The sequence below is a fragment of the Pagrus major genome, chromosome 13, assembly GCF_040436345.1.
Source record: "Pagrus major chromosome 13, Pma_NU_1.0".
Lineage (NCBI taxonomy): Eukaryota > Metazoa > Chordata > Actinopteri > Spariformes > Sparidae > Pagrus > Pagrus major.
Window position 1 is genome coordinate 21,675,554 of NC_133227.1, and position 22,653 is coordinate 21,698,206.

Genomic DNA, 22,653 nt, shown 5'->3' on the forward strand with positions numbered 1-22,653 from the left:
ATAATACCCATAACTATGTTTGCATCGGTGCATAATCACCTGCGAATCGTTGTATTTTTGTTACCTTAGAATTAGCCTTTAATATCTACAGAGGGAATGGGTCCTCTTCCACAGAGTCCGCCATGTTTCTACAGTAGACAAACCAAAAACTGTCTCTAAAGAAGGCCCTTGTGCTTAGCAGCCACAGTAGAGGAGCTTTAGGCGAGGGGTGTTCAGTATGTTGCAATCTGCAACCTCACCACTAGATGCCACTAAACCCCCACACACTGGAGCTTTCAATATACACACAAGTGCAGAACTACTAACTAACACATTATATTCAATATAAAGATTAGTTTTAACAACCATGCCATCTGTTCACCTGGACATCTCCATCGTGTCCTTGGTGAGATAGACGATCCAGTAGACCAGGTTGAAGGCGCCAAACGAAAGGGGGAACAGGATGCGGGAGTATTTGTCGATGATGCTGGTGCCAGTCAGAACGTTGTTGGCCGGTACAGCTGAACCCTGCTGCAGGAAGGCTTGGGCGTTGACAGGTGGGTTGGGAAATGTTTTTGCAGGGCGGTCAAACAGCGGCGCAGAGTTCATCCTCTTCTTCAGCACACTACTGGCATCCACCTTGGAGAGGCAAAGAGGAAAGATATAGAATCTGTAAGAGGAAATTCATATTAAAGAGAATACTTTATGATGGAATATGAGGGTATTAATAATTAAACTGTCGCTGTGGAGTTATCATAAAACATCATATCTTATGTGCTAAGAATGTAAATAGAAACTGGTTGTGTATGAAAAAGGGTGACGTGTTATAACATCGGAGGTATCTAATAATATCAACAAATTACAAACATAAAATCAGGCAAAACAAAAGAAAATAATCAAGACAAATGCATCCTGATGTTGTTGCCATATTTGCACAGCTGTGAGTTGATCTGTGCATGTGAGGAATGTGTTTGTCTGCCCAGAATACCAATGAGTACCACAGTAATTAAGCTCAACAATGGAAATCAATGATGTTTTGTTTCTGATTTGATGTGATTTCAATCAACCCGTCGCATGAAGATTGATGCAGTTGTGGGAAGCAAACAAAACATATTAAACAAAAGAGGCTCACAGTGTATTGACACATGGTTATTGCTATGCCTCATCAACTTTCAGTAAACCAGTGTGATCTCAGCACATGCTCCCTGCTCCAATAGTTGTAAATCAGCTACTGTACGTGCGCGGAGAGAACGGGAGAGTACATCTGGGAAATGGGTCAAGGAACACCTTGTTGCCTGAAGGTAGAGTCAGAGAGAGTGAGTGAGAGACTGAAAGAGACAGCTCTCCCTTTAGAGAGCAGTATACATTCATGTATCAACCTAAAGTACCATATGGAGCAGTCACTTCTTGACGGATCCAGGTCGCCTTGATATACCTGAGAGAGGGTACTTGAATTATTATGGAAATAACCATTATCTTATAAGGACAAACAATGTGTACCTGTTTTGTCTTATATTATTAACAGTCAATTTAATTTAAATAGCCCAAGATCACAAATATAACCATTTTAAAAACCTATTCTAAATCATTCACTGAAACAAGTTTGTGATCCTGAAACAAATCATACTTTTCAGAATAATGACAATGTTCACTACAGCGCAGTTTGAATAGTTGCTCTCAAGTTTTAGTTCATTGATCAGACCAGCTTCTAGCTGTATTTGGTTCACAGTGGATGTTTTTTTTTTCAGACTATAGTCTTGCAGCAAAAACTGTACTTGTGAGATTTGGGCTGGATTTGTGAGGCTACCGGATTACATGCTCCTCTACAGGTCGAGAAACTATTAAACTGTTACAATCCTCTGGCTGAAGAGAACCCATCCAAAAATGCATGGTGGCCAATCCCAAAATAGGACTAGATTGATCCCTGAGTTATTTATTTCACAAAACTTGACACAGTTGCAGATACAAGGGCTTCACCAAACTGTACATGTACAAAATGTTTATTAAAGGATTGAATTATGCTGTAGACATGTAACAGTCGTGCCTTATCTCTCCCCATTGATTTTGTATTGCATGAAGGTACCACCTTGTCAGACCCGTCTGCTAGAAAACAACAGAGAAATGCCCAAAAGCTCCTATGTGGTGGGACGCACTCACAACTATGGGCGCACTTCCAGGGCTTCCAGTCACGCAACCGGAGCCAGCATTTTCCATGGTAACATGCTAATCCTCGTTCTCATAGAGCAATTGGTTCATTCATGAAGATTTAGGTTAGTGACTTTGTTGAGGGAATATTACAAATATTATTATTGCTTAGCCCACTTAGCAAGCAATTAGACGTGAGGCATCAGCAGGAAGACTTGGGAAACTGCGGGATACTGAAAATCAGTATGCTTACTTGTGCAGCAAACATTTTCTCAACTAACAAAGTAAGTAACTATGTATTGGTCTTGCACGAGATCCCTGTGCCTAGATATCCAGTCAGCTTAAACATCAACTCAAAAAACTCCAGGAGAACTGGGATTCTGTTTTTGAAGTTTACTTGTGCGGTTCTTTTTTGTAGAACTGTAAAAAATGCAAAATGGCAAACACAAGATGGCATGTTCAAATTACAGATATGAAGGTATTGTAGTATTTTTAAAGTGGGTACAATGTGCCACAGTAAAGAAAGGTAAGTATACTAACAGCTAAGTATGAAATTAGCATAGGATATTATCTTAAGTATGTCGCTCAGTGACATCATATGTCATCAACTAATGAAACAAACAATTCACCATAAACTCTTGAAATATGTAGTTTTCTACATTAATATGCTACTAATTAAAAAATCTGCTTACAGACAATACGTTGAACAAGTCACAGAACAATGGATGGCTGCCACATTGTAATACTGCTACTACTAACCTGTCTTATAGTAGCCTGCGCTACTATTAACAGCCACTAGGAAGCTTCAACCAAACATGCAGGATCCGCATTGAGTCCAGAACAAACTAACTAAAAAAACTAACTTAAAAACTAACTAACAAACTAACTAAGTGATGCAACATCTTGCAGTAGCCACTTTTTCCCCTCTGGTAGACACAGGGTGCTACAATAATCCTTTGACATGCTGATTTGTAATGTTTTAGCTAGCTGCAGGCATTTGGTTAGCGTTTCAGCTCTTGATCATATTCTGGCACCAACTGTTTTCCCCCTCGAGTGGACGTGATTTTTAGCGTATGACGCATTGCGCTCTGTCTCGATTCAACACCGTGGATTTGATTGAATTGAGTCATCCCGTCAATCCAATTCTGTAGGATGGTCTGACGTCAGGAGCATGACCACGGGAATGTCTAACAGAGACAAGGATTCAAATAGAGTGCATTTTTCCCTATCTTGACTGAAGGTCTACAGATACAGACTCATTCTCTTTTGTCTGAAACAAAAGCAGAAAACCTTTCTTCTTGAGTGGTAAACCATAAAGCTGTGATCAATGGTATCCCTAAAGCATGAGATGATCCTTTACTGTGGTATAGTACTGATTGTTGCCAAGTTGTGGCAAAGAGACTAGGAGAGAGGGGAAAGAAAGAAGGATGCTGCACTATGATCAATTTTTTTTTATAAAACTCTTCAATTCTCTTCAGGCTTTATTGGTGTGAGTCATTTTGCTAGGGGTCTGCAATCTACATTAAAAAAGTAGGGCGAAAACAGAACTGGGTGCTGTGAAAGGTATGTGGCGTAGAGGAAGAAGGGATCAAAAACAACAGATCAGGATTTGTAAAACCCTATAGCAACATGACATGTGGGGAGGGGACGGGCTGTGAGAGGGTCCAGGTCATCTGACAGCGGGTCATCCTGAGGTTAAGCTTACTCATCGCTCAATTACATTGTGTGCCTCTATCTGTAAATTAGGTATGCCCTCCCTGTTGAGTCACTGCTCAGGGTCAATTTGTGATTGGTTAGCTTTGCCCAAACAGGAAATTGCTCTTCAAGTTCTATTTGTTCGAAATAGCTGGTATCCAAAACTGAAACAACACCAGCTTGTGAGTTCAGCTACCTATCACTATAATACTTCCTTTTAAGGTAAAAGATCATAGAGTGAGTAGATGTTTGCGTGCATGGCCTGAGCGGATTGTGCGTGCCGTGTACTGTACTTTGATACACTAGCTATTTTTGATAATGACAAAAGGCTTGCTTGGCTTCTTCCTGGTCAAATCCCAGAGGGATCAGCTCCTCCTCTCTTTATCTACTGGTCTAGATTCCAACAGGCACACTTAGGATAAGCACTGACTGATGGATATATGGATATCTTTGGGCGTGGGTACTCATGTGTGGGGGTGGGTGGAAGCTACATTTAAGTGTGTTCCATAGTGTATGTGTAGGTGTGTGTGTGTGAAATAAGGTTACTCTGTATGGCAGCGAGCGCATGGAGGTTTATCTATGTGGGTGTTGAGTGGGTGTAAATACACTTGTGGGCGATTATTAGGAGGTACTATATTAATGCATATGAAGCATGGCAGTCCTGTGTTTATCAGCGATGACGGCTCTTCTTTTCTGGCTTAGATTTGAAATTAGGAGTATAAAAACTGATATGATTTGAGGTTAAAAATCCAAAATACACAGATTATATTATCAGTTTGTGTATCTGTGTCATTTCTTAAATTCTTAAATTTTCTATTTTATCTTGTGTCAACGCTGTGCTTATGCTCTGGTTAGGTTTAGGTGCAAAAACCTTCTGGGTCGGGTGAGGAAAGGATTACGGTTTTGCTTAAAATATCCTGTGTGAGATGTCCTGACTTCCTGTCAAAAACAGTTTCTTTGTCACCACAAACCCGGCTGGAGATGTGCCAACTTCCTGTCACAAATCTCCTGTTTTCTTCACCACAATCACGGCTTTAAATTGTCCCAAGGTCTCGTCAAAACCACCCATTTTACCACAGACACGACTGGAGCCGTCCCGACTTCTCGTCAGCAACATCACTTTTTCTCACCACAAACACGGCTGAAGATGTGCCGACTTCCTGTCAAAAATGTTGTTTTTTGTCACCACGAATACAGCTAGAAACTGTCCCGAGGTCTCCATAAAATATCAAGTGTGTCACACATAGAAATGACGAAATATAGAACTTATACGAAAGTCAGATCATAAATATGTAATGTGAACGTGGAATCACATGTTTTGTAGAAATGTCATTATGATGAGTAGCCTATGATACACACAAATGTGAGCACATCAGTGGTTTGCAGAGACATTAACTGAACATTTCATCCTGACGACTGGGCTGTGCAAGAATACAAGGTGAACCAGTTAAGAGATGAAATGAAGCTGACATGTGAAAACAAAGACTACCTGATCACCCGCTGGAAATAAAATGTCATTTTTTTTTTTTTTTATTAGATTTTATGCCAGTACAACATCCTCTAAGGTGCCTCATAGCCACATCCCAAATTACCGGTCGTACTCTGGGTCATGCCTGAGGTTTCTTCCATTCTTTTTACCTCTGTTGAAAGGTTTTTCTTGAGAGGTAGTTGTTCCTTACTCGAATTGAGGGTATGAGGACAGAGGGTGCCCCCTGAGCCATTGTTACTTTTGGGCTCTCTAAATAAAATTGATTAGACTTGACGTGACTAACAGGAATCCCGACTCTCTGACTTCTGATTCTGACAGAGCATTCTCTCCCACCACTTTAAGTCCACACTCTAACTTGTAGTCTGGTATAATATTAGCCACTAGCTTGCTATGTGACTTGGTCCAGAGGGAGAGAATATGAAGGAAAGTGAGAAGGCTTTCAGAAAACGCTAATAACAACTCAGCCCCATTTGTTAACGCGGCGAGTGATTCAGTCATAGAGTGCTCGTCACGCAAAGCTCCGGGGAAAAGTCAAAACATTTCCCAAATGTCTTCTCTTTATCCGGAATGATAACATGGTCGCCGTGGGCAAAACGAACATCCAAGTCCAACATTTCCACAGAGTGAGCCACTCAGTTAAGTCATGCCAAAATGTTGGATTCAAACAATGTTTTTGCATCATTCTGGGCTGCCAGATGGCAGCACGAGATAAGGAAAATACCTTTTTTGGTAACATTTTATAATAACCACAATTAATGAATGGTAAATTTATTGCTAATAAAACTCTTGATAATAGTTATTTCACTGTTATTAAACAATGAAATTCTTTTTAAACCATTTATTAAGTGATTGTTACTGTTTAATAAATACTGTGCAGTTTATCTACACACATTATTTGGATGGCCATTTTAGTATTTAGTTAATTGTTTGCAACTGCTAACAAATAACTAAAGTTGAATTAACTTTAAGTGAATGGTGCCTAATATAAAGTGTCACCTTTAGCTCATTTCAATATTTTTTTTCATGGTCATACCGGTAAAAGAACTATTTCATTATTTACTTTTAAGCAAATAACTGTCCAGCCATTTATCACAATAATTGCTCGTACTATAATTAATCAGTTAAAGGGTCCTCGACCCTGATTAGCTAAATTTATGTTTTTTTTGTGTGAAAACTGACACTCTGAAAATGTAGCTAGCAGTAGTTAAAAAAAAACAAATATTAATGATGATAATTGTAATATAACGTTTTGATGAAACCCCTAAGGTTTTCACAGGGAAATATGTAAGTACTAAGTTCATGAATGAGGCCACTCACAGCAACATGAACATAGTCTTTACACAGTAATACGGTTATAGACATAATTCAGAGACATGTATAGAAAGTAATTATGCCCTCTTTGATTAGCATTTCCGTTTTTATTTGTGTCAAGCACTCAAATTGGAACACATGTTGCCTCTTATATAATCGCACTTTTTTGCAGAAGTCAGTAATGCCAATATGAAGTGCACGTTAGCCATAAAACACAAAGAAGAAGGTGGCAAAGAGAGCCGGTGCCAAACTGGCATTTATCTCAATGATCAGGGGTGTGTGTGATCTCTCTTAGTTCCACATTATTACACCGATCCATTGTACAGTTGGTAGTCGTGGGCCTCATGGACACACAAAATCAAAACTGTCCCTGATCAGAATGTCCCTTCACCCAATCAGTGGCCACCAAGCCTGTGATTGCCGGCACCTGTGGCCGGGCCTATAAATAAAGGTCCCTTCTTTGTCTCTCTCTCTCTCTCTCTCTCTCCTCTCCCTTTTTTTTCTCCTCCCACGACTGTTTTATTTTCTGTTAATTTCCTGCACCACATACTGCACCACCTACTCACACACGCCACTGACGATGCACGCAGCACCCTTCACACACACCGATAAACACCCCCTTCCCCTTTGTGTTTACAGTTGTACGTTTGATTCATTAAACGCACCATTTATCTTAGGTTGTTGTGATTCCTGTTACCTGACAGTCATAACAGGTCGTAGTGTTTTAAATCGTGACTGGTAGATGGCTATTTCTATTCCCAATGATACACCATTGTTTTTTTCTTCCCTTTCCTCAGTGTAATGAAGAGTCTTCCCTCCTACATATTTGTTGAAAGCAGTCATTTTCCATGATGCATCCCTCCCACTCTCTCTTTCTCTCAGTGTAACTCTCGCTCATGCACACACACACACACACACACATGCACAAAAACAAACCACGCTGGCCCCTCACATCCATCTCTCCATCTTTGCTCCATAGAAATGGACTGGGCCAGCTTTCTCAGCCCCCTCTCCGCTTCATTGTGGTGGCTGCCCTCCTTCTTGTGTGCCCGCAGTGATCTGCTGGATATTCCCTTAATCTATGGCTCTTACATAATCTGCAGCAACATCGTCCACAGAGCCACCGCCTGTCTCCTCGCGTCACTCTCTGTGGTTATCACATAGTTACAGGGCAGAATAGAGGACCGGGGTGAGAGGGATGGATGGATGGATGATAGATGTACAGTAGATGGATGGATGAGTAAGACATTGTATAGATGAGTGAACTGTATTGATGCCGGAGATTACATGTATGCATCCACTGTACACTGTACTGCCTGTGTGTGTATTTCAGTGTGCGCCGCAGATTATGTGTGGACGAGTGTCCTTGTGTGGGACTGTGTGGACAAGCGTGGATAAAGTGGAGATTGTGGTGTTTTCAGTGTGTACATGTGGACATGCAGCACTGAGATTCAGAGAGGCAAAGCAGGAATGGTCAAGAGAGTTGTGTGTGTGCATGAGGGAGGGAGGCAGAGACTGTGTGGCAAGAGAGAATAGAAGGCTCACATGAAGAGCACAGCGGGGGTCCGGAGAAGAAGCAGAAAATCAGGGATAATGCTACGTTTTGGTGCATTTGTGTGTGTGTGTGTGTGTGTGTGTGTACTTGAGGAGATGGGAGAGATATTTTGTTGGCAGAAAGTAGAAAAAAGGACACATGGGTGGTGAAAGAATGTAAGCAAAGCAGAACCAAACACAATTTCATACAACGCTCTCCTGTGTGTTCCATTCAGTATGGATGTACAGTAGAACCAGCTGGCCGTGACATTCACCGCACTGACCAGTGCGCACAACCTGATATCACCGTGTTGGGATCGTTCCTGGAACAACATAATTAACGTTGCTCCAGGACCGTCATTGCAACTGACCAATCACAATTTTGTGATGTCATAGCTTTGTGACTCGGGATAAAGTCCATAAAAATGGGAGGAGTAAGTCTTTCAAATACGTGGTTAATGTGGTTTGGGTCAAACTAAACCTAAACCTAACCGAACATTCGGAAAATCTTGCAAAAATAATGAGTGAACAGTGCAACAATATGTTCTGGGCAGAACATGAAGCCCGGTCTCCTGCGTGACCCCCAGTTTCCACTGGGCCAGTATGCAATACGGGCCCTGGAGATCCCTGATCGTGGCCGTTCGAGACAATGCTCGTGTTTCCACCAGCTGCGGCACTGCTACGCAGCTTCCCAGAAGCGACTCTCCGCTCTGCTCCGTGCAAGTCTACTTCTGACGCAAGTGTACCGCAGCCTCCTCAATCTCCACATAGCAGATTGAGCCAGACAGGAACGGCATAGTGCATCCGGTCAGTTTTCAAAATTAAACCGATGTGCCAACTCGGGCTCTACAGCACAACAAAGTCAGAAATATTAACAATAAACAAGCTTAAAACAGACAAATAACAAAACGATTTAACTACGTAGGATACTCAATCACAGTCGAAGCACAAAAAACAGGGAGAAATGATGAAATAAACACAATCTGCGCAAGTCAACAACATCAGGCTGGCATGAAACCCTCCCAGTGGGATATGAAGTCGCAGCACACACACCAGATAACAAAGACGCCCGGTGGAATCAAAGGGTCAGAGTCATTACAGCTTGGTCCAGATGTTAGATGTTAGATCTTGGTCCTGGAGTGACACTAATTATGACATTTCGGGAAGAACAATGGAAGAATGATGGTCCTGGAACAACAGTAATTAATGATTATGTTGTAGGAATCACACCAACACCAACAGCAATGTGAGATACACTGACCAGTACAACCAGTAGGCCTTAGAGCCACAGACAGGTCCCATCTATTAAAACATCTGAAAAAAACACCTTGATCAAGAGTCCAGTACACAAAGGATGAAACACAGAAAATCACAGGGCAAACTGACTGACTATAAATCCGTCAACAGGGATATTCAACTGGCAGAATGTCTAACTAACTAAATGGAAGCTATCTTGACAAAGGTCAGAGAAACACTGAAACAGATTTCTTCTTTGCATGTCAAAATTACAAACCACAACAGATTAGTATTATAAAAGCTTGGTTAAAGTTGTCCCGGGCTATATGATGAAAAATGTAATTTTCTATGTCAGCCTGGACCTGTCAAAATCCATCTGTCTTTAACAACATAACCAATGGCTCATGTGTCAATAACAGATGGAGCTTGTGACATGAACATATTTGTACAGACAAACAAGTATGCCATTCACAAGCTATGCAATGATGCACTTAACTTAATTTCTGTTTTTTATTTTATTTTATCACCTGTGCTTTCTTTTCCTTTATCTGCTATTTACCCTTTATGCTTTTGCGACACAGATGTGTTTAAATGACAAGCCAATAAAGCTATTGAAACTGAAAAAGACTAAAACACTGACATTGAAATAGTCATAAAAGGCATAAAAAAAGAATGGATTTAGAAGAGAGACAAATAGAAGAAGACAGGCAGGAGGAGGAAATAAAGGCAAGCTTAGCAAGAGACTAGAACTGAGCAAGCCAAACCAGGAACGTGGAAGACATGAGGACAAGATTACATGTAAACATCCCCTGAACAGTACCCAGCCTCAGTACTGCAGGCTGTACTGGCAATATTCTCTCTTATTTGCTTCCCATATGATCTATAATGCTTTAAAAAAAATGAATTCATCTTCTCCGAGACATAACTCAGTCAAAACAGAATAAATAATAAATCATGTGGATACCGCCGGATCTATCTGTCTCTATCTTTCATTGTCATAGACCAGTTTACACCATTTTATACTGTCATATTTATATCAAACTGCCATATTTATATCTATATTTATATCCAATCCCAATACTGACATACCTATTCCACACTATTTATATCTCCGGACTTTATATTCCCGAATGTCTCTTAGCTGTACATATTTTATTTTTATTTTTATTTTTAGATCTATATTTCTATTTTATTTTATATTCTTATATTTCTTATTTCTGTCTGGACAGAGGGAAACACAATTTCAATTCTCTGTATGTCTTGTACATATTGCAGTTTTGACAATAAAGTCGACTTTGAACTTTGAACTTTGAACTTTGTATAACCATGGTTACACTGCAAACAGCTGATATACTTTAAACTGTTCATTTGTTGGGAGTAACTAATGTTGAGATGTAAATCTGCTGCTAATACCAAACCGCCACTTTCTGCATGTGCTTCACTGAATCTTAACGTAAAGGCAGCGGTACATCATCACTGTGAAACCAAAACCAGAAATAGAATTGATGTGCCTTCTCTAATTTAGAGATGTTATGTCAGTAAGTTGTTTTGAAACATCACATAGACAAAATGCATTTTACGCTTTACATGTACAAAGTTCAGTAAAGGTGAACGGCCCAGAGAACGAGCAGTGACGTTACTACGGCAAACGTTCAGGAAGTGGAGTTGAAAGCCTTTTGAAGAGTTGCGTTATTTAGCAGCTCAGTTTAGATTTGTGAGGGAAAAAAAGACAGAAGCACACGGCGGTGAAGTGGTTTGATGAAGAGATGTAGAGGCATCTAATGAGGCCAAGTGTAGCCTTTTTCGTTTCCTGTGAGTGCAGCCTCCACTCTGATCACCATTTATCACAGCCTCTCAGTGCATTTTGTAAGGTCTGTATCTGTACACAACACCAATAATCCCTCCACTGCATGTAACTTGTGAGACGAGTGGAAAGCGATTGTGTGTCTGCCGTCGTTGGCAGGTTAAATCTTGAGTCAGAACACATTTGTCAATGCATGTAAACACAACCACTGTAAAGAGAAGAGGGCAGACTTACCGAGGAAACCTCTCCATCGTTGCCCGTGGCTGCAGCCGGGGCTGCAGCTGCAGCTGCTGCCTCCTGAGCCGCCGCCTTCATGGCGGCCGCCTTCCGCAGCTCCCGGTTGGCCTGCAGGGTGGAGAAGTAGTTGACCGCCGCAAACTCAATCAGGGCAGAGAAGACGAAGGCAAAGCAAACGGCGATGAACCAGTCCATTGCTGTGGCGTAAGAAACTTTGGGGAGGGAGTGGCGGGCGCTGATACTGAGCGTCGTCATGGTCAGGACAGTGGTGATACCTGCAAACAGGGAGGAGACAGACGTCAGGAACATGCTGCTCTTCATTCTTACCATGGTACTGACATTGGTGGGCTTGTGGCAATATGAGTGAGTTTAAACTTCATTTTTGTTTTTAAATATACTAGGTTTCTTCATTGCAGATAGTTGGGTGATGAGATCGATACCACTTTAGTGTCTGTGCCTCAAGTATGAAGCTAGAACCAGGATGCAGTAAGCTTAGCCTGTAAAACGTTCAACAACCGGTGATTGCCGGTGATATATTCGTGTGGGTGTCCTCACTGCCTCTCTCTGCCGTTGCTGGCCTCTGTGTGTGCTACTGTGTTAACTCGCTTAACAAGTCTGTCACTGAGCAGAAGCTCTCACTTGCTCTTCTGAGACAGACCATTAAAGCAAAAAATGACAAAAAGGAGGAAAAAAATCAGCCAAAAAAATTGATTTTAAATTTAAAAGCCCAACCCTATTAGCTTTAGATGAAAACTGATGCAGTGAAAACCTTCAAAATTTAAAAAAAAATCCTTGCCTACCAACATCTGTGAAGCTCACTAATAGACCATTTATTCTCAAACACATGGATTTTATAACATCAACAATGGCTGCATTCCATTAAGTGGGCTGGTTCCAGGGCTCTGGTATTGTGTATGCTCACTCACTCACATGGCTTACTGGCACACTTAATAGAATGGAGCCACTGTTCACGTCATCGGTCACACCTCTGCCTTTCCTGCTTTGGCAAGTCAAAATGTCTGCCGTGAAAATGGGCTACTGACTTATGTTTAGATTATGTTTTGTTTGATTTAATCTGCACCCAAGCAGACGAGTCAAGCAGATGTCACTTTGCTAATCCGCTGTTAGCCAAAAAAACATGACATAACATTACTCTGCAAGAGTCCCCGAGATAAAACACGTTAATTAGTGAGCTTCTGATGTGCTAGTATGCTATCTTTTGTTAGACATAGCCAGGCTAGCTGTTTTCTCCTCCCCACAGTACATTCTTAATGCTAAGCTAAGCTAACTGCCTCCTGGCTCTAGTCTTATATGTAACTCACTCTCATCAAGAAAGTGAAAGTGGCTAAATCACGTGCTGTTGTACGATGAAACAATATTTTTTTTGTTCCTTCGATAGCAATATCAAAGTCACACAACCCTTGACCTGTGACACAACCCTGCACAAAATAAGCAGGTGTGTACAATACAGGGATGAACTTTGGTTACTTACTGTGAACTTCAATCTGAGTGCTGTGACTAATAATGTTGCAGGTAGGTATGAAGTGTGTGAATGTCTCTGATTCTGTCTGTTCTTGAGAAATCAGAGTCATACAGCTACCTACCTGGGATTGTTTGTCAGTGAATAACAATGGGAAAAGCTTGATTATTAGAGACCATTGCAATCAGTTTTAAGTGGACGCACAAAACCAGCAAACACACAAATCCACACACATACAAAGAGAGCTATAATGTCACACTATACAACAGAAAACAACTTAAATAGCTACCATTCAGCCTGCCAGAGCGTCTTTGCTTCAAATCAATGCATCAAATCTATCAGGTCTGATCACAAAAAGCTATTTTATAATTTAAGTCACATACAAAACTGTGGCGTCTCTTTGTAAAGTACCCTTTTAACACTCAAAATCTACCGACTGGCAAATAACGCCCGTGATCATTTCAGCATTGCAGAGATGGTAGCAGTCGAAGCACTCATGTCAGTATCTATTAGACCACGATGCTGCAGAGATGATTCAAAGCTAGGTCCGAGCGAGGTCATAGCATGTACTGTAGAGAATCACTGACCCACAGGTCTGAAATCTGTCAAAGCTAAAGTGAGTTTATTTTCTAAAAATATTGGTGTAATCCATTTTGATTTTCTGAAGACTCGGTTTATGGATGAAAATGCAGAAGATGCACGGTGCATGGTCCTGCTTATGGTGTAGATTATAATTATATTTTCTTTTTAAATGGGCTAAATTTGAGTTTTCTTTCAGTTGAAAACTGTAGCATGCACAACATTCCAGTGTTCTGTGTTAATGCAGGTAACGAAAGGCAATGATATGATGTTAGCAAGTGGAAAAAGCACCTCTTACAAATTGGTTTAGCCTGCAAAGTCTTTGTATATTATTGGAAAATGTCAAATCATACACTTTTTAAAACTAGAATGGCACACAGTAGAGTGCATACCTCCACCAAGGCTAAACAGTCTCCTTTAATTTAATCAAGCCTAATCCAATATCAAACTGAACGGCCCTGTTTCGCTCTACATTCTACACCACCCATAACTTCTTAACAATAATTTAAGCTCACCAGATCTAGGATCCGCATCACATCGTACTCACTGATAGATACCAGCCATATAAATGCGCCTGATTTTTTTCATCAAGATCCATGCATTATTCCTTGAGAAGTTAATAAAAATGTTTAAAAAACCAAAAGTGAGTAAAAAAAAACAACCAACAAACAAACGGACATGGGTGAAAACATAAACTCCTTGGCAGGGGTAATAATCGCACCAAAAGTAATTGGTTAGGTTTAGGTAAACATCATGGTTTCACTTAAAATAACTGCTTCCTTAACTGCTGATTAACCCCAACCTCCTCCTGACGTGACTTTCTGGCTCTTTAAACTACATCCGTCCATTCACCTGCTGGTATTGCACCTTTAAATACGTGTGTCCTCTCTCTTGAAGCATCTTATAATCACCTATTAATCACTTGGATGGGAGGGTGTCAAAATTTGTCTGTTGTCTAAAAAAAATGACATAAATCAACACAATGTGAGTGTGACCTTAGGCACAATGTTGCTCTACATGAGGTTTCTTCCTTTTCTTTCCCGTTAAAGGGTTTTTTGGGGAAAGTTTCTTATCTGAATCAAGGGCCTACAGACAGAGGGTGACGTACGCTGTACGGCTTTATAAATAAAACTTGACCTGACAACAGTATAACGTGACAAGTATTAAATGCACTTTCATGTGACAAATTAAAGAAAAAATGCCAGTAAATCATGGAGTACACACAATTGATTCTGCCATGGAATATTTTTAACACAAGGCAGAAACTCTGTTTTTTTGTGGCATATAACAAGAATGTCAGGCCATTTGGCATTTCAGCTCAGTGAGGTTTGCCAAAAAGTCACTTCAGCGGATGCTAATCTGTCCATAATCTGACTAACCCGTGCCCCCGCACTGGCACGCCTATAAAAGGGACCAAATGTCTGTAAACAGTCTTGAGAAAGCTGTCCAGTGGGATGACCGGACATGAGCCCCAAAGCATTTGCTAATATTTGTTCATATGTTCATAAGTATCTCACATCACAAGCCTCGGCTGAGATGATAAAAGAGATTAGCAGACGGATTAATGGATGTGTGGAAAGACGACGATAAAAGACAGAAATGGACGGTAGGTGTCAATGGATATGCGGGAGAGTGAAAGCAAAATGGCTTTTGGCATTTTTCTCAGCTGAAGTGAGACTTCACTAGGCTTTTAAATCTTAGAGAAGTCCGTCAAAAGTCCCTCTAAACTTCTGGCTATGGCTCCAGTGTGAAGCAACGACTACAAGGATCCCTTTGAGCACAGCCTCAGAGAAAAGGAAGAAAAAACACTGTATAGATCTGAGAGCATTCATAAATCCTCTTGGATACATGATAGTTCGTGTAGAGTTTGGACCACACAAAAGGTCCATGGCAGGTGCATTTTAGAGGCACTTTTTGAAGTGTCAAACTATCAAAAACATGCCAAAAAATAGACATGAAGTGCAATTTTAGCTCAAAAAAAACAAAAAAAACAACCTTGTATTCACTATAAAAGGATTTTCCACTGTCTCGCCCAGATTCCATCCTTATTAAGTCAGAGAAAGATGCTGACAATGAACATCTCTTTTAATGGCCCATTAACAAAGTACATATCTAATTCACTTTCATCAAGCTAAAGCAAGCAGGGAAAAAGGGCCATTGAACACTGCTGTCCATGCTTTTACCAAATGCACGCTGTAGCCGTGCACATTTCATTAGCAGCCGAGGAACTTATGGGGGGATTTAATGCACCTAATAGTGTCTCAGAGCATTTTCTGCACACCACTTCAGTGGTGAATGCTAGCAACTCTCAAACACAACCGAGCGCTGGCTGTCTCGAGCCCGAGCACAAGTTAAATGATTGCGAAGGGGAGGAGGGACACGGGAAGAAAGCCTGTCAGGGTAGGAGGGAGAGGCAAGAGAAAGAAAGAAAGAGAGAGTGTAGGAGGGAGGGGGGCGAAGAATAAAGACAGGATAGAAATGAAATGCTTGGGGCATTTATGTGCTTTTACAGGGAAAAAAGCAAGGTACAAATTAGGCCACACTCAATTAAGTCTGTGAGACTTGTGCTCAAGGGACTTTCAGCTCTTAGAGAGGTTGTTGACAATCCAGCGCACAACATACGATGACTTAATGCAGTCTCAGAGTGGAGCATGTAGCAATTTGTCTTCTGGTCTCTTCTTCCTCATTTTAAACTTTCTATCTTATACGCAACATCAGCAGCATGCATGAAACTTTCCCAGATAATGGCTTTGTTGGGCATATGGAACTACATACTGCAGCTCCATAAGCAGGGCGATTTAATCTGAGAAACAAACTATCACGGTTGAAGATAAACTTTGTCCTTTTGCCGTAAAAAGTCCAATATTTGGTATTTGCTTTTTTCCTATATAACCCAAAGTACTCTGCATGCCCTGGGCTCACTCACAGCTCCTTTTTAACAACAGCCAATTCAACGAATGAGCCGAGTTTTTTATGCTATACCCAATATTGAGAGAAATGAAAACAGCAGGACGAGTGGGGTTAATGAGTTGCCACAGATGTGCTTTTCCGCATGGGGCCTCGGCTTCCACACGAACGCTAATGATTGGGATCTATTCTCCGAAGAAGTGCGCAGGCTTGTTGGAGTGCTGGCTCGCCTCCAAAGACAATCGCCGACCACACAACCATAAGCTGCGAGGGCCAGCAGTGTCACTCCGCTCAGCTGCAGCTTGTTGAAAATTAACGTGCGGGGAAATTAAATTATAAAGAGTAGGAATTCCTAGTTCCACATGCTTTTTCCCCCATGTTTTTCCTCTTTTGCTTTGTCTCTGTCTTTTTTGTCTCTCTCATTCCTCTCTGTCTTTGTTTGGTGTCTCTCACCCTCTCTGCTCCCGAGGCTAGAGCTTGATGGCAACTGTAGCGTAATGTAATGTGAGCAAGCGGAACCTGTGAGTGCTCGGGAGAGGGCCAAGTAAACATCCTCCCTCTCCCGGCCCCTTGCATGACCAATTTCAAAAAGGACATTTATTCCCAATTAATGCAGCTCCACCACAGTGGAGGAGGAATAGAGATAATGAAGAAAGGTTAAAGCACGCTGTGATGACTGTGTCTGTCTTTGTTCTATTGCGGAAAGGTTGTATTTTTAGGGCTGCTCTGTGCGGTTTAATCCAATCAGAGTGCAGTGGATAGAGAAAAGTATGTTCGCTTAAAGTTTGCAGAGCTTCACTCACACTGGGGTCAAGCAGTGGGCTGGGAGTCGATAAGCCAGAGAGAATCTTCATTTTGAGTTTTGCAGAATTGAAAACAATAAAGTTTTGAGGGCTGAAAACTGAGTGAAGAAAACAAAAACTTGATATAAACTAAGTCTCATCAGAAAGTCGAGACCTTGCACCGTAATACATCACAGGCACAGCGTTAGAAATCCCGAACTGACTCGTTCTACTTAGTGAATTGACGTGATTTACATTCTTCTCCACATTATAGTCCTCTTTAAGTGATTGCAATCATGCAAAATGACAACAGAGCAAAAAAAAGCCTCTCCATTTCCTCCTCCATTATCAGCGAGACCATTTTGTTGCAATTTTTGGCAGCCATATGAAAGCAGTCCTGAATTTAAAAAAAAAAAAATGATTCCATTCCAACATGAAAGTAAATGTGCAGCATGTGTTCTTCTTCCATTTGCTTCAGTTTGCATAAATGTCCTTTTCAACCTGATTTTTTTTCTCTTTTTAAATCAGCTTGAAAGTCACACAGGAATTCCACGCAGCATGTGAGTAAGGAGAATTTAAAGGGAGCTCACCAAACACAGTCCGAGCGGGAACCGATTCCTTATTAATCCAGAACGAGACTTGGGCCAGGATGACCGTCATGATACAGGGAATGTAGGTCTGAATCAGGAAGAAGCCCATTTTCCTTTGCAGGTGGAAGTGGACGGTCATGATGACATATTCACCTGACGGAGTAAACAGCAGTCATTCGCATTTCTGTTGGTGGCAAATCAGCAATTCATGCACGCACGACTACTCGTCCTACGACTGACAGCATAATAACATCTTTTCAAAAATGTAAAATAGCAATTTTGTGCAGAAATGGTGATACTGGTGATAATTACTGTTCAGTTAGTCTTATAATTGTGAAGAACTGCAATCACATTTAAATGTTTTGCTTGCATGCAAGTTATCTCATAACAAAACTGTATCTTTTTACCTTGGTGTAAGATAAAAAACTCTCACTGCACAAGATATTACATAACCCTGAAGAAAACCTCATTAAAAACATGTCAGACAACACATCAAGAGTTGAAACCACAGATCACACTCTAATATGCATCTCGGAGCTGTGAAATCATGATCTGAAGGGTTTATAATCAACACACACTTCACACTGGACTGGACGCACGCAGTCCTGGGTACAGTTCTTTGCTCACCTGTGTTGGACTTTAGCCTCTCGCTCGACACCGTCTGACCGATGAGGTCGTACTGCAGCAGACTGGATGATTCCTGTGGCACCTCGACGGACGACAGAGGACCCTTCTTCCAAGTGTACACGATCTCGCTGATGGGGTAAGCATCTAGTTGGGATGGATAAAGAGCTTTGTTAAAACGCAGACATCCGGCATTTCCTAAAAAAGTGCTCATTAGCTCCACCGAGGAGGTTGTGCTTTCACCCGTGTCCACTTGTTTGTCGGTCAGTTGGTTTGTCAGCAGGATTACACAAAAAGTACTGAACGGATTTTCACCAAATTTGGATGGCGGATTTTTCACATATCCGTTAATATCTCAGGGAATAATGCATGGATGTTGATGAAAAAAAAACCAGGCATATTTAGGTGGCTGATATCTATGACTGAGGACAATTGGATGCCGATAGTTAACTTATTGTTCGATGGGTGGTTTAAAATTTAGAGTGATACAGCGTGATTGAGTTTCATATTGGATTAGGTTTGATTGAATTAAAGGGAACTGTTGGGCCTTGGCTGAGGTATGCGTGCTATATTCTAGTTTTTAAATAATTTAATTGTAGCAAAGACAAAACAAAAAAAACAAAAAACAAAACAAAACAAAACAGCCAGAATAGGTTTTTAGACAAAAAGTGTTTGGTATGTCCTATGTGGGCTACTGTAGATGCATACCAGTACAGCAAAGGCGGACTCTGGCAGAGGGCACGCTTCCTCCGTAAATATATCGGCTCATTCTAAGTTCACAATAACAAAACAACTTCTATTTTCAGGTGTTTTTACACTAATGAATGAATAATACTGAAAACCCAACACAAAATCATGAATGAATGAATGAATTTCTGCCTGTAGATTCCCATATTCCCAGACAGAGGGCCTTTGGTGACCTTTTTCATTTTTTTCATTTTTTTCATTTTCTCTTACGCTTCCTCAAATGTAATGTATATGACATTTCAAACAGAGGTCTTTGGATGTATGCCAGTCAGATTACTCCGTCAGTCGCTCAGTGACAGAGTGATCATTTGAGAGTGACACCATCTGTCAGACCAGCGAGGCTTAAACAAAAAAAACCAACAAACTCACAACTCCCAAACTTGAGCGGGCAAGCATGGCCGTCCATCGGGAAGTTCATCAGGCGCATGGGGCACTCTGCATTTATAGTTAACCTGGCAGAACAGAGAAGAGTTGAGAGGAGTGTTTGATTCATATTTGATACACTGTTACTGGCTAAGTTCTGACTACTGTTTTAAGACGGATCCAGTCGGTGTGTTGCAATGCTGCGCAATGGCTAACACACCCGTTAAAACCACATTTGATGTGAGGTGGATGGGTGAGATAATGTTGTATACCATAGCAGTATAACATATCTTAATGTAGCTGTACCCCTCTTACAAATATGGATCAAATGAAGTGCTTTAACTAAGTAAAGTCGGTCCACTGAAATAATCATTTTAAGAATCTGTTTTTGGGCCATCAGTAACTCAGGGGGATTTTGTTTTCTCATGCTACATATTTCCTTTTGGAGCAAAGCTGGAGTCATGTTTGTTTGAATTGCTTTCCAGGCCTGTTTTCAGTATCAGATGGCACATATCTTGTTTTTGGAATGGCACTCCTCATTTCTTTTCATGTCTGTGCATATTCTTGGATGCCTTTTTTGCTTGATTCGCTTTCCAGGTCTGTGCTCTATTCCGGTCTTGGCTGGGCTTGGAGCTCACTGTCCAGCACTGTTTACCTCATGGTGTAGAGGATAGTTCCGTTCTGCATGATGCGGAACAGCTTGTTGGGGGTGGTCATGTTGTGAGAGATCGACCTCTTGCCATTCCGGAAAAAGGTGTCCGGCGTCCAGATCTTGCTGACCATTAGGTTGTTGAGCCGCAGGATCTCGATGGGGCCCTCGAATTTCAGCCGCTCGTCAATCCATGTCTGACGGAAGAACACGTCCATGGTGTATTCCTGGATGGGAGTTAGAGTGCGCGTTAAGGATTTATTTACTATGCTCCTACTACTACCACCTCTACTGCTGGTGCTGCTTCTGCTCCTGCTGCTACTATCTCCACTACCCCCTGAGAGAATGGCAGATGGGTTTGTGAGCCATGTTTCGTTGGACCTGCTGGATAGTGTTCTGGCAATGTGATTTTTATTTATTTTTCTGTTATTTCTGGACTATTCTACCATGGTTGCCTCATGAAATGAAAGGGTTTGCGCCTAATTTTAAATTTTACAATCAAAACATTTGACGAATGTTTCTTTTTTTGTGGGAGCTGATGAGGAATTTTTAGATACTAACAAACAGCCGTTTTCTTGACAATACAGTGCAATACAATACAAACAGAACCCCACACTTAAAACATATTTTTGATGTGTGATGAACTCATTGAAGTCTTCACAAAGTTAACAATAGAAGTCCGTCCTGCAAGCTTTTAGATCAAATGGATGGCCTCGCTGCCCTGAAGAGCCTTTCACATCCCCTCTCTATGGAACGTATCACATGGCAGTTCAAGTAGGCTTTAGATGCAGCGCAACAGTATCTAAAGCCTAAAGCCACTACACAAACAGTGTAGAGTACAACGGCGCTCAGCCTATCCCATGTCAGGAGCGGCGGACCTATCCGTCCCAACATCAGCCGCATCTTTCTCTCTCTCTTTCCCTCTCAGGCGGGGGGGGGGATTGTCAACCAGATTAAAATCCTAAGCTGCACTAATGACATCCTACCCAAATGCTGGAATAATGAAGGCTGGGAGAGCCACGACTTGATGCCTATATGCACAGCGATGCCAGGAGAACTGTACATATTCTCTTTTGTGTTCATACGCTGACACCGAATTTTGTTGACAAGCGATGAAACACATGCATGCGTGTGACAGCCAGTGAGTTAGCCCCCGTGCATCCTGATCTCAGGGGGTCAGCATGCTTTACATACCATCTCAACATCTGAAACAGGTCCAAAGCTGGTGACAAAGATGTCAGTTTTGACCTCTGTAACTGGACCTACAGCAGAAGGATAAGTAGTTGCTTTGATACAGATTTTAAAAAAACCAACAACTTTGGGTCAGACATTTGAATCTTTTTCAAAACATAAAGCTGTGCAAATATAAAGCTATATTTAATGTATAGCCTGTAGGCAGAGCAAAATAGCCACTGACAGTCAAATTCGTTTAACAAGTAAGAATATGACATGAATTCTAAGTTGTTCATCAGACTGAGTTTTAAGTTATTAGCTCGTGATTTTGTCATAATTGCATCAAATTAAAAAGAGAACTGTGAAAATTAAGCATTAAAGCACAAAACCACATGAAAATGAGGCAGACATAACTACAGGAGTAAAACTTTATCCTCTAACCTATTCAATAATTTATGAGGCAATAATATCGTATAAATTACAGCATGACACGGTCATCATCATACCTCCAAATCCAGGTCGTAGCCTGTTGTCATAGCCATCCAGTAATCTATCCAATATGCGCGTGATGTTATCCAAATAGATACTGGTGTCACCGTGCTGATTTCCCCAAACACTGCTCGCACTGTAACTAAAGTACACACATACACACGCACACACGCACACTCATGAAAGCTTATTTCAACACAGATGGGGAAAAAGAGATCAAAAAAATACAGAGTTTCTCAAATGCACATCCATCCACAGCCTCTGCTCGCTGTGCGTAAAAGTCCGAGAACATGCAGAGAAAAGAGTTGCCATACTCACCAAGACAGGAATAAGCAAGTCAAAAGGAAAGCCATGCCTCGCAAACACCCCACAACTAGAAATCCCTGGTCAACTTTTAAAATCAGCATATTCCATCCTTTGGAGGCATGATTAAGCGCTGGGTCAGGTCTTCTTTTAGTTGTGAACCGTGCGAGGATATCGCGCCAGTCCAGCACGACTTGACTTCCCCCTCTAGTGCGGTTGCGCCCGCCTCAGCCTGAATCGCTCAGTTGGAAAAACCTGAAGAGTTTTTAAGAGAGTGAAGAGGAGGGACGAGGGGGGCATTAACATTAATCGAACGAGGCATTTTTTAAATTTTATTATTTATTTTTTTTTAGCAAGAAATGCACCGGTCTCAAGTGCGACTCGGATGTTTTGGAGAGTGTTTCAGTTTGGTGGGAATAAAAATGACGCTTAGTGAGCCTGTTTGATGAAGGCTGTTGAGGAGAAAAGAGCGATGGAGAGGGATAGAAACCGAGAGAGAGAGAGAGAGGGGAGGGAGAAGTGGAGGAAGAGAGCCTGC

At 41.3% G+C, this 22,653-nt stretch overlaps 1 protein-coding gene across 1 annotated transcript; it reads right to left on the reverse strand.

Annotated features, from left to right (window-relative positions):
• Positions 1–357: 357 nt before the first annotated feature.
• On the reverse strand, positions 358–22,219 carry gabra6b (gamma-aminobutyric acid type A receptor subunit alpha6b). The gene is made up of 9 exons (XM_073479489.1): positions 22,131–22,219; positions 21,830–21,954; positions 21,345–21,412; positions 20,157–20,377; positions 19,508–19,590; positions 18,395–18,538; positions 17,768–17,920; positions 11,427–11,704; positions 358–618 (listed from the first exon to the last, which is right to left on the reverse strand). The coding sequence occupies exons 1-9, from the start codon at positions 22,217–22,219 to the stop codon at positions 358–360; spliced, it is 1,422 nt and encodes a 473-aa protein (XP_073335590.1).
• Positions 22,220–22,653: the final 434 nt, after the last annotated feature.

Excerpts from the sequence above, each read along its gene's own strand:
- gabra6b (XM_073479489.1), bottom strand. The coding sequence starts at position 22,219 with ATGCTGATTTTAAAAGTTGACCAGGGATTTCTAGTTGTGGGGTGTTTG. Across the intron at positions 21,955-22,130 it reads ACTTGCTTATTCCTGTCTTG|TTACAGTGCGAGCAGTGTTT; the intron begins GTGAGTATGGCA and ends TGTGTACTTTAG. Across the intron at positions 11,705-17,767 it reads TCCCGCTCGGACTGTGTTTG|GTATCACCACTGTCCTGACC; the intron begins GTGAGCTCCCTT and ends CCCTGTTTGCAG.